The sequence below is a fragment of the Hevea brasiliensis genome, unplaced genomic scaffold (assembly GCF_030052815.1).
Source record: "Hevea brasiliensis isolate MT/VB/25A 57/8 unplaced genomic scaffold, ASM3005281v1 Scaf339, whole genome shotgun sequence".
Lineage (NCBI taxonomy): Eukaryota > Viridiplantae > Streptophyta > Magnoliopsida > Malpighiales > Euphorbiaceae > Hevea > Hevea brasiliensis.
The window spans coordinates 83,664-101,227 of NW_026614850.1; the positions used below are offsets into that span (position 1 = coordinate 83,664).

At 29.6% G+C, this 17,564-nt stretch overlaps 1 protein-coding gene across 3 annotated transcripts; it reads right to left on the minus strand.

The window, feature by feature from the left end:
* Nucleotides 1-8,512: 8,512 nt before the first annotated feature.
* Nucleotides 8,513-17,386, minus strand: LOC131177138 (NADH dehydrogenase [ubiquinone] 1 beta subcomplex subunit 10-A-like). 3 transcript variants are annotated; one of them, XM_058142116.1, is made up of 3 exons: nucleotides 16,995-17,386; nucleotides 16,840-16,885; nucleotides 8,513-8,896 (listed from the first exon to the last, which is right to left on the minus strand). In XM_058142116.1, the coding sequence occupies exons 1-2, from the start codon at nucleotides 17,282-17,284 to the stop codon at nucleotides 16,879-16,881; spliced, it is 297 nt and encodes a 98-aa protein (XP_057998099.1). In that variant the 5' UTR covers nucleotides 17,285-17,386; the 3' UTR covers nucleotides 8,513-8,896; nucleotides 16,840-16,878. The 3 variants fall into 3 exon arrangements, with proteins under 3 accessions (XP_057998099.1, XP_057998097.1, XP_057998100.1); XM_058142114.1 differs by having other exon boundaries at nucleotides 8,513-8,878; nucleotides 16,995-17,385; XM_058142117.1 differs by lacking the exon at nucleotides 8,513-8,896 and adding an exon at nucleotides 11,263-11,674.
* Between the last annotated feature and the right edge of the window lie 178 nt (nucleotides 17,387-17,564).

Below are 17,564 nucleotides of genomic sequence, written 5' to 3' on the forward strand. Positions count from 1 at the left end.
AATTGCACAAACGTAAAGAGGTAAAGGTTAGAGAGATCAAACACAACGATTTTTATAGTGGTTTGGCTTAACTAGCCTACATCCACTCTCTCAAAGAACCCTCTTTGAGTTTTCTCTCTACTATTTGCTCTTTTAAAGGCAAGAGACCAAAAACCCTTTACAACTTTTCAACACCAAGCTTTTACCAAGGTAGCTTGAAACCTTCACAAATGCTATCACAAGCACTTTCTCTCTCAAGCTTCAATAGGTGCTTGTACAACCTCTCTTAAATGCAATTCAATATTGTAACACTCACTCTTACTCAATACAAATCAAACTATAAAGAAGAGATGAGTTGATTTGCCAATGGTAGCTCAAAATCTTTAAAGCTCTTGAATGAAAGCAATAAATGAAAAATCAATGTTGGAGTTCAAATGTAAGCTTTCATCAAGTGTAAATGAAGTCAAGAATGTGTATTTATAGTCCCAAATCATTTTAGACCGTTTGAAACCCTTTTGGAACGTTATACACACTGCCCAAGACAAAATAGCCGTTATTTTGTCCTTTTGTACGAAGTTGAGCAACTCGATAAATTAGCAAACTAATGAAATTTTAGGAGCGATCGATGCAAGTTAGTAAACTAAAGTTTTTAGCAAACTCATTAGCAAACTAAAAAATTTAGCAAACCAGTTAGCAAACCAGTTAGCAAACTAAGTCAACAGCTGCATGTCTCAACTTGCAATGTCAAATGATTTAGACCTTAAAAAATATTTCAATAGTAGTATCCAAGGTCATGATGAGAAAAAGTAATCAGAAAATAAAATTTCATTTTTGAGCTCCATATGACTAAATTCCCATCTATTCTTTTCACAAAAGACCTAAGACTCAATCTCTAATACTATGCCTTTCATACCTTTTCTTTGAGTCTTGGCTTCCATAGTCTTGTTCTTTTCTCATTTTGGATTTGTCTTAATATGCCTTTGAGTATCCTTTCTCCTTAGATGTAATTTCAAAAGTTCTTTAGCAATAAGACAAAGAATCTACACATCACTTTAAAGTTGGGTTAGATAGATTCCCTTTGAGTTTTGTTATCATCAAAATCAATGCTCATTTTGAGCTACACGGGGTCAACATTATCTAAAATTACTTTACCTTAGCTTATTTTTAAAAACTCCGTACACTTTATCTAAATATATTATAAGGTATGAAAAAAAGCTCTATAAACTATCCAAATATGTTATAAGGTGTAGAGAGTGAGAGATCTCGAATTCAAATTATATATATATATATATATATATATATATATATAAGACCACGATTGCATATTGGCCCATTCAACGCGAATAGTTTAGTCCTGATTTTACCTCTTCCTCGTTTAAGACATTTGCAAAAGCTTCTCTCTTCTTCTATGTTTTTCTCCCTATATACCTACAATCTAAACTTTTAAATTTATAATTAAGATAGAAGATTTGATTTTAATATTTTTAACAAGCCATTTCATATGAAATCTATATTAGACTGAGACGTGGATACTAATAAACTCCCTTTGTCTTATAGTAAAATTTAATAATATATAAACATTCGAGATTGTAATTTTACACTTTCGAATCTTGATTAAAAATTTTGATTTATTTTAATCAATTTCAATTGTAATTAACGAGGTGAATGTGTGTCTTTTATTTCAATCTCTTGTCAAGGGAAAAAAGATCCAAACTGTTAATGGCAACACTTAGGTGCCCATATGCACAGAACCACTAAATATCCAGCATAATACTAATCTGTAACAAGAAAACCCTAATCTTGAAATTTAAGAAATGCAGGATGAAGATAATTTCAAAATATTGTATCTTTATCTCTGCACCATTAATGGCTGCAATCCCACATATAGTTTTTATATTGGATACGATGTGAGTTACGAGGAAAGCCTTTAACTTTAGGAATGGGTGGCTGTGGGATTTAGTGTTTGTAGGCATTTTGGTGTTTGGAATCGAATTCTTTCTTCTCAGATATGTTAAATTGATATATGATTTTGTCTCTCATGGGATTTCTCTGTATAATCGCACGTTTAAGTTTTAAGTTACAAGAAAAGATGGAATTTGCCTTCTATCTTTTATTTTCTTTTCTCAGAATGTTTACAAATTATTAGGGAATGTATAATCCTTCCTTCTTACATGCATAACTTTTAAAATGAACAAAGATAGATTATCAATCCTGAAAATTAATGCTAGTTTTGTTAGTGCTTATTCGAAATTGCAATCTTCTGCTGCCTATATATAGTTGTTGCTTTGCATTTTTTTTTATTATCTTGGTTCACTTAATTTGATGTACTCTTTTGTCAAGTTTTTTCACTTAGCATGTTTCGTCCTAAATTACGTGTTCTGAAGAAGTCCAATAACAAGGATTTAGAAGGATGTTGCCATTTTAAATTTTTTGCGGTTTTATATTGTCAATAAAAAAAATCTATGCTTATAAAAAAAAAAACGGCAATATGCTTATTTATACCTATTTTTGTCAACTTGTGAAAAGTTTTGAATAACAACAAACCTCTTGAAGCGAAGAATCAAACCAGAAAGAGATTAGAAGATTTCCTCTGCAGCATGTCCCTCCTCCGTGCTACTGGGATTATAATATATATACGTAGACATCTCCCTTGTGAGATTGAGAGATAATACTCAAGGAAGGGAGAGAGAGAGAGAGAGAGAGAGAGAGAGAGAGAGAGAGAGAGAGAGAGAAGTAGGAGCTAAGGGAGCTCCTTTGAGTCCAATAAAGAGGGCTGATGGCGGCAAGAGCTGCCATCTCATGCACTATGGCAACACTTGACATTTGAAAAAGGGAAATGTTAAGTTAGGCCAGGTGCATGGTGTGGGAGCAACTCCTTCCGTGCTTCGCGCCCACCCATTGGACTGAAGGGAGCTCCTTCAACTATACATAGCTACTTCTTTCAATGATCTTGTGCATAATCTTGGCAAGATTCAAACCCTAAATCCAGGTGAGTCTCCAATATTTGCCTAGTTTATGTTCAATATGTTTAACTTGCATTTGGTTTTATTTTAGAATGTCAAGGAGATCAGAGATCATAAGTTTTTTTACTAGCTATGACACGAGCCTGAGCATATATGGGGTCGATAAGATTCTATGCCTTGCGAATGAGTCCATAGATAAATATATATTGCTCAACTAATTTAGCGCCTAATAATCGAAATTATATACTTGAGATCATTTCATCTTACACAATACCTCATTTACCAATGATGTTTAACTTAGTGATGCTTATACTCAGTGATAATTGATGGATCAAGATTGTAAAGTTTCGAGTTTGAATCTCAATTAAATCTAATTATATATGAAAAAAAAATCTTTAAATGATTTTTTTAAAAAAATTACTGTAAAACCATCATCTCTTCTATCTTTCTTTCTTTCTTCTTTTTTCTATGACAATATTCTAACGGTCTAGCCAACCCAGATATGCAGGTAATGACAAAAAGATCATATCTAGCTAAGCGTTGAGCTACCTCCAATTGGCACATACCAAAGAAGATGCCCTGCTTACTGCATGAGTCCTTTTTTTACTTTTTTTAATTAACTAGCTAAATGCTTGTCTGCATAATATGTTTAAAGTTCTTTATAATATAGTTTTGTTTTTTTTATTAATTTTAAGATGAATAATTCTTTAATTTTTTTATAATAAAATAAAACATTGAAATTGAAAAAAAAAAGAAATAGAGATTATAAAAATTTAACAATTAAATAAACATGAAAATTAAGATAACAATGATAATAATAAAGATATTTAAAAAAAATAATTAAATACTTAATAACCAAGAGAGAAATCTTTTCACATGGCAACACCAAAGAAAATATTTTTTGAGGCTAGTTTTTATCTGTTCCTCCTGTCATATAGCACTTACCATTAAAAATTGGCTTGTTTTATCATTAGTAATTATGTTAATTATTTAATTATCTTTTTATTTTTTTAAAGTATCTTTATTACTGACATTGTTATCTCAATTATCATAATAAATTTTTATTAGTAATTATAATACAACTCACTTATTATAATAAACAGTTATAATAAAACCGTTATTTTATAATTTCTCTAAAAATTAAGGCTTTTATAATTAAATATATTATTTGAAAATTTATTATATATTTATTTTAGTTTATCAAAGATAGAAATAATATTATTCTTTATTTAATGCTCACACATCTCATAGTATGTATATATTTTTATTTTGGATTATTTTTTCTTCTTTTACAACTCCTTAGTATGTTTCATCGAATATTATACATTTTATAAGATGAATTTAGGTTACTTATGTTAGTTGAATCATATTTTATTTAACTAACTTTAGAGGATTGATAATTTAAATTTTTTTAAACGGATTGATAATTTAACTTAAATGAGATAATTAAATAAAATTATTTAAGATTTTAAGATTTATTAATTATTGCAATCAGTAAAAATATTTAGTGATTTATGAATAATTAGCAAGAGGATATATATATATAAAATAAGAGTTGTAAAATCTAATAGAGCTTATTTGGATTAATGTGAGACTATTAAAATTATAACGTATTTAATTTTTTTTATCACGAAAATTTTATTAATATTAAAATGGTTTGTGATGCAAATATTTTATATATTTAATTAATATTTATTTTTAATAGTTCTTAAATTTTTTAGTATCATTTCATTATAGAAAATTAAGAATTATATATATCTTGAAATTAGTGAATAATTCAAATTATTTTATTTAATATAAAATAAGTTAAATTTTGACACGAGGATAGTTTGACTTGTTTATTATTAATTATTTTATTATTATTATTATTATTATTATTATTATTATTATTATTATTATTTTTATTTAATTATTTAAATTATATTTAATATTAATATTTATTACAACTTATGTAATAATTAATAAAAAGTAATTTGTAGCCTAATTAATAAAAATGGTCTTATTTAATTCTTTTTATGCTCCAAGATCACTCTATTTAGTTTTATAAAATTGTTTTCTTTATTTAAAGTTTACATTCTTAATATTAGTACACATTGTAACCTATACAATAATTAATAAAAGAAAATTATTATTTTTTATCACAATATTAGTTATCATTCGATTATCGTGATTATTATATCATTTTAAAAAAATAATTTAATTTGATAATAAAATTATAACTAATTACTAATTATATTTATTCTATTAAATTTAAATATTTTCATAATTATTTATGTAGTAATAGTATATATTAGAAATTTTAATAATCAAATTATATAAAAAATATTAAAAGTGATTTTAATAAAAAAAAATGAAATATTTAAAATTTAAATAAGATATATAAAAAATTAATTTCTATTAAATTGATGCATAGCATAAACATTTAAGCTAGTTTTACATAATATCAATCAGTGATATATCCTATTCTAAAAATTAATTGTAATTTTTTTCTTATTATGTTTTTAAGCAAATATTCTATGATGTTTGACAGCCATCATAAAGAAACTTATTCTACTCCATAGTCTATATATATAGCCATTCTATAAACCTTAAATATTAAAAGCGTAAAAATTTTAAAAGTATATAAAAAATAAAAAAAAGAAAAAAAAATGAGAGAGGAAAGAGAGGGAGAAATTAGGAGAGAGACGTGGGAGAGTCTTTTTGTCTCTATCTCTCTCCATTTCTCTCTCTCTCTTTCATGCCTCTCTTTTCTCCTATTTATGTCTCTCTTTTTTTTAATTTTTTATTTATTTTTGAAATTTTTACACTTTTAAAATTTATGGATTGAATTTTTCTTTTGTCAATTTAGGATATGTATTTTCGGTCTTTTTACACTTAGGTTATAAAATGAATTATAAGATAAAAATTATTAATATGGTGATGATGTCAGCATATCATATCAGTGCCACATTAAATATGATGATGATGTTAGCAGCACCATATCAGCAATATTTAGCCTTTTGTCTTTAAAGTACTAAAGGCAATAAAGTTTTTGTCCTTAATTATAACAAAATAAAATATATTTCTTCAATGTTAAATTCTTTTTATTCTTTCTTTAAGGCATATGAAATAGAGAGATTTCAAATTTAAATCTCTCCATCTACTTATTTTGAAATTATTCACTTTTATGGTGAAAAAAGAAAAGGTTAGTGTATAGCTCACCAATTATTACTTGGTCCATTGCAACTCTAATAAATTAAAAAAAAGTTCGACCTATCCAATTTAAAACTTATAATATTATTTTTTTATTTTTTTATTTATATGAAAAGTTTGTTTTATAAATTATTATTAAATATTGTTTTTCTAAAATATTTAATTAATAATATTCAAAATATGATACATTAATTTCAATGATAAAATGCAATACAATATATATCAAACTTATAAAATTATAAAAATAAAACAGAGATGTGCACTTAGTCTCACCCATTACCAAATTCCTATGACGGTAAATAAATAATTAGGCAATAAAAGAGTAAAATTTTTCTTTTTTTTTTTTGTTAAAAAAGACATTTCCAGTAGAAAAAAGGGTCAAGATATAATTTTTCCTTTTTTTTTACAAAATATTTAACTACCCTAAAAACAACTTTCATTTCTCGATGATTTAATTTCTACATAAGATTTTTCACAAATGAGTTACTTCCAATAAAATAAGTGAAAGAATCACTGCCTGTTGAATGGGTATAATGATGATAATTTCAGGTATACATACATTGCCTCTCTCTCATATGCTCTCCAATCGCCAAATTTTATTATTATTAATATTTTTATTTTTAGATTTTAAAAAATAAATTATTTAGTTTTTCTATTCATTTTAAATTTTGTTGATTTAATTTTTTTTTTCATATTGCACAGTATCTCCAATTGAATAGACTACGATAGTAGTTTTGTTCATGCTAGATCGGCCTACTAAAGGGTGAAACAATCTCAATAGACATTGTTTCCATTGATAAGGATTAAACACTCAATTTCGCTTAAAGAATAAGAGTGTTAAACTATTCATACCAAATACTCGACATTGATTTAGTAATTTATTAAGGTTCTATTGTAAAACTAACAGAGAGATAAAAAGGAAGAAAATATACTTTAATCTTTTTTATTTATACTATATATAAATGTTTGCCTTCATTAAAAAATCTCATCATTTTTTAAATTAATTATAATTATGTTTCTATTAATTAAATTAATTTTAATATTTATATAAATTTAAAATTATTAATCTATTTATATTTAATTTCAATTAAATATAAAATTTTACAAAAAATAACTAATTAAAATAAGAAAGCAAAAAATAATATATATTAATGGGAGGCGAACCTTTTAACTTACAAAAATATCTTTATAAATATATATTATTCACAAAATATATTAATTAATATAAATTAAAATTTTATTATAAATCCTATTTTAAAATTACTTTTATATAATGTTTATTATTATTTCAAAAAAAATACAAAAAAAAAGGATTGCACTTACAGTATAGCAACATATTTGAAAAAGAATTCATATTCATATTTAATTTAAAAATCCAAAACGAAGTCAAATAAGTATTCTAAGAAAATACTTTTATAATACTATTTATTAAGGTACAGTTAGAATACTTTTAAATTTTTAAAATAATAAAAATAAGAGGAAGATACAAATAAGAAAAGAAAAAAATTGACTACTTAAAGGATATTCTTATATAATTATTATGAAATAATTTAAAATGCATGATATATTTTAATCAATAATATATTAATAACATATATGTAAATTAAATTTATTTTTTAAAAAAAATAAAATAATAAAATTTAAATGAATTTAATTTAATGAGTTAATTTATTTTTATTATTAATTTATTTTAATTTTTAAATATTTTGACTAATTTATATTTTTAAAAATTATTATTACATTTTTTTATTATATAACATTTAAATTGACAATTAAGTTAATATTATGAATTAATAATATAACACAAAATTTTCATAAAAATATAATGGAATAAAAAAAATTTCTTATATTGATAAATATTTTTATTTATATAATTAATTAAATAATATTAAAATTAGTATTTTAATTTAAATAATTAAATATAATACTTATAATACTATTATAATAATATCATATATAAAATATAAACAAAAAATCATATAAAAATACAAATTATGAGTACATAATGAATGTAATCACGATTAGCTTACGCTGATTATAACTAAATGACAAATTGATTAAAAATGAAAGGAACAACTTAATTGATTCACGACGAAATTAAATTTTAAAAATTAAATAATTTTTTTAAAATATAGATATTAAAATATTAACAATGATAAAACCTTAAAAAACTTTATAATAAATCACCCAGCTCAAATTCTCAAACACAATTGTCTCGTTAAACAAAAGGTCAACTTTTACCAGAAGAAGATAAGGGGATAACGACTTCTTAAGGCCGCCATTTATACCGCGGCGCCGCCCATCAATTCACATCCAGAAATACCATTATAGCGAAATTAACTAATTTTTAAAACCAAATGTTGACAAGGCAAGAAGAATAGAAAAATTCCAATGTCTTTCTCCTTCGACAAATCAGTAATTTGAGGTGTCACAAAATCATAATCCATCACAATTAAACTAAAGCAATCAATGACAGGAGGAAAAAAAAAAATTTTATTTCATTATCTAAGTTTCTTTCATTCCTTGGGCCTGTCCACGTCGCTGATGTTATTTGGATGTCAATAAACAAAAGGATCATAAGATCCAGAGTAATTTCTGGCTTCTGCACATGGCAGGAAAGACAAGTAAAAAAACACTGGATAATACCAATCCAGATTAAGCAGACACAATGACAGCAATGCGTTCAACTAATAAATCCCAAGCTTCCCCCCACTTCCGAGTAAATCTCCTTCTAATTACGTCACCTGCAAGAAGAAAGAGACCTATTTTTATTATGCAAATTAGTTTTTTTTCACATGGATTGATAAACAATAAAAAAAGAATGACGTCAGTTCCGCAATCATCTGTTATACATATACCTTCCCCTACATTTTTATAGATATTGTTTCCACGACTCAAATACATGATCTTCTAGTTAAAAAGAAGCAATGTAAAAGCTCACCCTGGTGCATCGATATATTATAATTAAAGGTACTATATCCAGCCGGTGCCAAGTAATCCATTTCACAATCATGACCACAATACCACATACATTTATTAATATAAGCTATTTCCTTGCTATGATTAATGATTAACAAACAAATTATTAAGCCATTTCACATCAAAATGGCTGCATCAACCATATACATTATAACGACAAGAAAGACAATGAGAAGAAAGTGACTAAAACAAATATAATAAAAAAATATGATTCATCACACAGTACAACAAATCAGGTGGAACATTTCCTCTGCAGAGGAAAGGATAGAGAAAAGTAATATTCTATTATACATAATAGTGAAACTCCCTTTTAGAAAATCTTAGAATCTTATTATTCTTGATTCTGAAAACTTCTTTCTGATCAACTCCTATTCAAACTCCCAAACAATTAGAATCGCGCCTTGCCTAACTCCTCAATAATAGGATACAATTCAATTAAGAGTCTAGTTCATATATACTATTTTATTTCTAGGCATAGCCCCGCCATCCCATTTGTGCCACACACCATACAATGGCGTAAATTTTAATTATTTGTTTTTTATTTTAGAATCCTTGTAACAGTCCTACAATAAAACTAAATTTTGATGTAGCAACTTCTCTCCTATTTTTTCCCCACACACTTTTGTCTTAAAGACTTTCCAAGGGCCCCTCGACTAAAATAAATATTGAAAGCATGCCATCAGAGTTGAGTAACCATTTCAAATTGCTCTCTCATTAAAATCCAATCATTTAAAATTTCTAAATGATGAGACAGCTCCTAATATAAAAATGACAATGTTCTGTACTTTACATAACTGTAAAAGCTCAATGGGCTAATTTTAGCTAATAGATCACTTCAGAATGAAACTGCCTCTCAACACATACACATAAGTATGTTAGATACAATTTGCTAACCTATGTTACGGCTATAATAAGATATATTGATATGGTCCACTATCTTGGATTGCATACTTTATTTTAAAGATTAATGGTGCATTTTATTCATGAGAGCTAACAGGCACAGGAAATTCAAATCAAGAAGTAAATTCCGATGGTAGCAACTAGCAATTGCAGATCAACATTTAAAAGCTATAGTGGCATTTCAATTCACATTTTTTGTGCCTTCTGACATTTACTTCCTCACAAGTTTCATTTTGCTTTTCAATCAACTGATTAATAAGAAAATATTGGTATCCTGTCAGAACTACTGTTGGTGCATTTGTAAAAGGATCCCTACTCAAGTCTTTCATGAGAGTTAATACCCACAATATTGCCCCCTATTCAAAAAAAAAATTCAAAAAAAATTTCAAATAGAGAAGTAAATTTGTAAATAATAAAAATCTAAACTTCCTAATTATACAATGTTTGGTTTTCCTATGTATAATCCTCTTCCAATACTGCATCAAAGGGTAATCAACAATCCATTTTCATAGTTCTTATCCTCTATGATACCCAGAAGTTGTACACCTACATCAAGAACAAGGAGTAAGGTAAAGAACGAGATTGGGATGCCATAGTTTTATGACTGTATTGCCAATTTCTAACTTTTAACCTTTTCTCTTAATATTTAGATGAGAATGGAAAATATTTTTCCAATTTTACACTTAAAAATTTTCATTTCATTTCTCCTACACCTAACAAAAAATGGAAAACATGCGTTGCTTTTATCGTCTCTTTTCCTTGTTAAAATATCTAAGTAGTGAGAAGGTAACACAATACATTTACTTCCTATTCACTCCATACTATATTTTATAGAAACACTTCCCCCTTCATCTCCAAACTTCCTAGTTACAAACATAGCATTAAGGCTGAAATAACACTGCAATTAGCTAAAACACATCTTCATATGTCTAACTCGGAGAGAGAATTGGTCAGTTAACAAAGATAACCAATTTTCCAATATCTCTTAACAAGACCGATCCAAATTTATAGCACAAACCGTCATGTATTAACTGAACTTATCCAGTTCAGTTATGTGTTCCAATTGGGCTTCAATGGGCTGAGAAACTGGATTGCTCACACACGGTCATCTAACTGTTACTGGAATTTCAAAAAGTCCGTCTTCCTCCAAATGAAAATACTTTTACAAGAAAAAGTTAGAGATGCATTTAAAAAAAAAATGATCCAAAACTCATCAAATGATCAAACAAAACTTCAATTCCTCATCCAATGCATCAAAATTATGTATATTATTTTATTTTCTCATAAAAGGGTTGACAAATAAGTACCAACTACCAAGGAGGAAAAAGAGGGGGGAAAAAAAAAAGGAAGCCCTTCATTTGGTATTTTCCAATTTAGAAAAGGCATGTGATAGGGTCCAAAGAGAGTTTCAATAATGAGACTTGGAAAAAACGAACAATTACTAGATAGGTATTAAGTGATATGCATAAAGAGGTAATCTCAAGCGTTCAAACTGAGCGGGATGATACAAAAGGTTTTCACATCACAATCAGACTGCTCCAAGGATGGACCTCGAGCCCTTGTCTTTTTGCTTTAGTCATGAATGAGTTGACAAATCACATCCAAAAAGATATCCCTTGCCTTAGGTGCAGGGCACATGAAGCATAGCAGGACCTTAATCACTGAAAAGAAAGTGAACTTAATAAGGCAAATTGCACCTTAAAAGGCATGCACCTAGGAGTGCCTCAGCAACATTCTATTCTGCAGCTTTTTCCTTTTCTTTTTAAAAAAAAAAAGTTATTTTATCTAGAAATCTACATTATTCTGTCTTCTGAGACACCTTCCCATGATCTCATGCATGCCAAATCAAATTATAACAACAAAATGAAAGAAAGAAGGCAATTGCCTTTGATTAGACAAGCTTTCTACAGGAGAAGAAAACATTACTGTTTCTGCAGCAACCAAGCCAGTTCCTTTTTGGCTTGCATATTCTTCTTTATCGTTTCTCACTCTATCTTCCCTATTCTTTTTCACTCCAATCTCTCTTTCTCTCTCTCTCATGATTGCCAAAATCCCTTTTCAGTGTTCTAACTGAACTACCTCTCACTCAATCCCCTATGAGTACCATGGTTTTAAATAACAAACGTTATGTAACATAACAGTTATAATTTACAGGTTTTAAAGGCCCAATTACCGTTATACCCATTATATATATATAAAAAAAAGAGCCAGAGCAACCATGGTTTTAAATAACGGCTGTTACGTAATATAACGACTATTATTTACAAGTTTTTTTGGCCTCCTATTATAGTGACACCCATAGTTATTAAAGGTTCATAGTGCACCAAGGCGCCAAAGGTCTCGAAGCCTAGGCGCAAGATGTGCGCCCAAGCGAGGCAAGACGCAAAAATTGTATAGGGATAGGCCATTACCATTGCGATACGGCCATTACAGACTTGTTTTTGTTACCCGCAATCGAGATTTAAATCCATGGGTACAATAGCCATTATGCCCGTTACTTAATAAGTAAAGGTAACAATCATTACTCATGTGGGAACTTTTTAATTATTTTTTTTCTGTTCAGAAAGGGGCAGGCACCTCATTTTAGTCCTTTGTTTCTGGTTTCTGGGGGTTTCCTCTTTTGTTTCTTAGTCTCTGAAATTTCAATCTAGATTCTATCTTTTTACAAAACTTTCATTTCTTGAGCGAAGATCACAGGTTTATTTGCCATGTAGGAAAGCAATCTACATCCCTATTTTACAACGGGTACATTTTAAAACGATTAATGCTAATGATATCTACGAATAATTGGTTTAATGTATTTATTTAATATTTTTATACTCATTATTTAGTTGTGCATCTTAATTTTACTTATATTCTTAAATATCTATTCGTTTCATGAATTTTACAAATTTTTCAAAAAAAATTGCATAGCAATAGGTCATTATCATGACATTATTTCCACAACTGCAATTTAATTCCGTGACGAAAACCAAAATTATTATGAGAAAAAAAAATGTATTCTCTTAGAAGCTATGTTAAATGTTGTGGAGGCGTGCTTACATGAAATAGCTTTTTCATAAAAAAAAAAAAAAGTTGCAAATTTTTATTGTGGAGGTGTAAGTAGGCATGCACCTCTCACCTTGCTTAAGGCACATGCCTTAACAATAAGGTGTACACCTCATTAGATCACCCACCTTTGAATGAATGAGGTGCCAGTGCCTTATGTGAGTTGACAAGTGTACTCAAAGCAACTCATATTAGAAGATTAACACAATAATTTACTTGGCTAATTAGTTGTTGAACAAAGGATCTAGGAGTAACTATCTAGTGCAACTAGGTTTAATTAGCCTTAATCTTCATTTTAGTCAACCTACAATTAAATTCAAGAATAGGCTCCACATAAATGTGAGAAAAAGATGCCAAACATCTACACTATGTTTGGGAATTTTAATTGGATTCAGAAGTCTAGTATTTAGTTCATAGGAGAAGAAACAAATAAAAGGAGGGATCAAATACATGTTTGGTTTAATTGTCAGATACAGTTGATAGCTGATAGTTGATAGGTTTACCAAATAGGTTGGTTCAACTGTTTGGATGCCTATCAACTATCAATTGTATCCAACAGCTGAATCAAACACCCCTTAAAATAATTATTTATGTTTGAATGTTTGAAAAGATAAGAAAAGATTTTAAGTAGTCACATTAAAAAGTTGTTATCAATCATAAGCAAGAAACAACTCTTATTCCATCAACTTTAAAGAGAAAGCAAAATGGAATTTGAGGGGACAACTGATTTCTCTTTATCCTTTCTTTTCTAACCTCATCAAACATCCAAACAGGGAATAATTATTATTCTATTCCCTTTTCCTTTCCTATCCTCTCTTATATAGTTATACCCCCATCCACATAAAGTGTAAATGTATTAAACAATTTCATTTGTTATAAATGTAGCTCATAATTTCAATTAACAAGCATTACATAACAAATCCAATGTAATTTCTCTTTATCCTCTCTCTTCTAACCTCATTAACATTTATAAAGAAGGGACAAAAAAATTTGCAACTATAACGACCTTTATTACTACAATAACAAGTAAAGATTGCTAGAAGAAATATTGTAACTCGAACAAAGTAGTAAGAGTTCAAAGAAGTAAAGCAAGTGAAGTTCAAAAATGAACTTCTCGAGTCCGAAACATGGAAGCTGGATGTGGAGGCCAATGGTATGTGGATACAGATGGCATCAAAAATTAGAGAAGTAGCTAGAAAAGTATTTGAAAAGTCTATAGGACATGGACCACCCTCAAAAGAGAGATGGTGGTGGAATGAGGAAGTACAAAAGGCAGTGAAGAAAAAGAGAAAATGGTATAAGAAATTACCTAAGTGTGATAATAATGAGGCGTATGAATAGTGCAAGATAGTAAAAAAAGAGGAAAAAAAGGCAATTAGTTAAGTAAGAGGGTAGGCCTTTGAAAAGTTATATGAGAAACTTGAAACTAAAGAAGGGGAGAAAAATATTTATAGATTAGCAAGAAAGAGAGAAAAGAAATGTCAAGATCTCAATCAAGTTAGATGCATTAAGGATAAAAAAGGAAAAATATTGGTGAAATTATTTTGATGATTTCTTTAATAATAGTCAAAGTGGTAATAGCGTAAATATAGACTACAGAGTAAGAGAAAAGAATGTGAATTATACTAGAAGGATTAAATCTTCAGCAGTAAAGGAAGCACTTAAGAGAATGAAAGTAGGTAAAGCCTTTGGACCCAATAGAATACCAATTGAAGTGTGAAAGTGTTTGGGAGATATGGGAGTGGCATGATTAACTAAATTGTTTAATAAGATTCTAAACTCAAAGAAAATGCCTGGTGAATGGAGAAAGAGTATTTTAGTACCTATTTTTAAAAATAAGGAAGACATACAGAGTTTCTCAAACTATAAGTGAATTAAACTCATGAGTCATACTATGAAATTGTGGGAGAGAGTTGTGGAACATCGACTACGTCATGATACTTCTATCTCTCTCAATCAATTTGGCTTTATGTTCGGTCGTTCAACTATGGAAGCGATCTTTCTCATTATAAGCTTAATGAAGAAATACAGAAATGTGAAGAAAGATCTACACATGATTTTTATCGATTTGGAGAAAGCTTATGATATTATTCCAAGAGATATCTTATGGAGAGTGTTAGAACAAAAGAGGGTATCTATTAGGTACGTACAAGTGTTGAAAGATATGTATGAAGAAGCAGCTACTATTGTGCGCACAGTGGGAGGGGACACGAGATTTTTCTATCTCAGTTGGATTACACCAAGGTTCAGCTGTAAGCCCTGACCTTTTTACATTAATTGTAGATGAATTGACGAAACATATACAGGAGAGTATCCCTTGGTGCATAATATTTGCGGATTATATAGTTCTGATAGATGAGACACGTGAAAAAGTCAATAGAAAGCTAGAGTTTAAGAGAAGTACTCTAGAGTCAAAGGGCTTTAAGTTAAGTAGAACAAATACAGAATACATGCATTGCAAGTTCAGTGAAGGCTGAACTGATGATAGGGAAGAGATTAGTTTGGATAGAGAGGTATTGTCCCAAAGTAATCACTTTAAATATCTCGGCTCAATCCTTCAAGAAGATGAGGGACGTGAGGAGGATGTTAGTCATAAGATTAAAGTCGGATGGTTAAAGTGAAGACGTGCCACAAGAGTTTTATGTGATCACAAGATTCTCAATAAGTTGAAAGGAAAATTTTACCGTACAACCATACGACCGACTATGTTATATGGTAGTGAGTGTTGGATAATGAAGGAGTCATATGTGTCTAAGATAACAGTTGCGGAGATGAGAATGTTAAGGTGGATGAGTGATCATGCTAGACTAGATAAAGTCTGTAATGAGAGTAATAGAAAAAAGGTAGAAGTGATGTCAATTGAGGACAAGTTGAGAGAAGGAGATTTAGGTAGTTTGGTCATGTGTAGCGTAGACATATGGAGGCTCCAGTTAGACAATTAGAGCACATTGGGTTAGAGGATAGAAAGAAAAGAAGGGGTAGACCTAAACTGACTTGGAATAGAGTAGTATAACATGACCTAGAAGCATTACAAATTTTCGAGGATTTAACCCAAAATCGTTTAGAGTGGAGAAGTAGAATCCATATAGCCGACCCCAAAAAATTTTTGGGATAAAGGTTTAGTTTAGTTGAGTATTGATTCTAAAGTAGAGCTGGGTGCTAAATTATCTTGCGTTATTTGGAATTCTTCCATTACAAAAAGCCAATGATTTTCCTCAAAGCCAAGTCCATAACATTATTACTTCACACTCTATCCCCACAAACAAAAATGCTCAACTGCTAGAAATACACAACATCAAATTCTTAGCTTGACAATTGCAAGAATATAAAATCTAACTAATCATTCCACTTACATAACTGAAGGCAAGCATATGTAGTATGTACACATAAAATTTCCCATGCATTTACAGGTCCCTATCACTCTTAATCTCTTAAGCTCAAATTGCTTTTCCCATTTCTACTTATCAATAACAAAACTTCTCCAGCAGTCAAGAATTTTTTAAAAGCACTTAAAACCAGGTCATTGCTGCCACTATACACAATCGATTCTAGAAAGAATTTATAGCTATTAATCAATCTTGAAACAAAGTACAATCATCCTTCATTTATTCTAAGTTGAGCCCTAGATATCACAGAAAATCAGGCAAACAAAACCCCACAATTGCGCTTGGAAAATGCAACAATTTCTCATCATAATATTCTCACAGATAGAGAATCAACAATCACAACTCAAATATACTTCCTAACAATTACGAGATAGTAGTACAATCTCACATACCTTAATATAACCCTTCACTCAGACGCAGCTGCCTCCGCCTTAGGACCTAAACACAAAATTAATCAACCAAAGAAAAATGAGTTATTTTCCTTCTAAGCAGTTCAAATTCCATCGGCATCCAAAAATTGGGGAAAAGGAAGAGGAAGAAAAAGCACCATGGAGAGAGGGAGGGCGCTGCCCTTTGCTCCCAGCCAATGCCACGAGTGGCGTCAAGATATTGGTGAACGAGGTGGCGGCACTTCTGGAGGTGGTTGACGCCTTCGATGCGATAGCACCATTTGAGCTTCTCCCTCAAAATCTTGGCCTTCTCTATGTCGATCCACTTCTCCCTCACAATGTGCTCCCGCATCTCGAGCATCGCCACCGGGTCCTTGTAGGGATTGGATGGATCGAAGTCATCGGGCGGCGATTCCTCGAACTCTGCTACTCCCTTCTTCCTTCCCATCGTTGCTGTTTCTCTCCCGACACACGCTGCTCTCAGCTCTCTGACTTCGCCTCACTTGAGCTTTGATTTGGGTTGGGCTGGGTCCTCACCCATTCTAATTTGTTGATCGGCCTTACACATTCATAACTATCGTTTGTTGGGCCTCTATTAAAAATAAAAATAAAAATAAAACTTAAAAAAAAAAGAAAATTACAGTTGAACCCTTGATGCCACCATTTAAACATTTTGTGATGCCATCAATTTGCAGATGATAAAAGAAACTTTGAATGGAGATGGCAAC

Excerpts from the sequence above, each read along its gene's own strand:
- LOC131177138 (XM_058142116.1), bottom strand. The coding sequence starts at position 17,284 with ATGGGAAGGAAGAAGGGAGTAGCAGAGTTCGAGGAATCGCCGCCCGAT.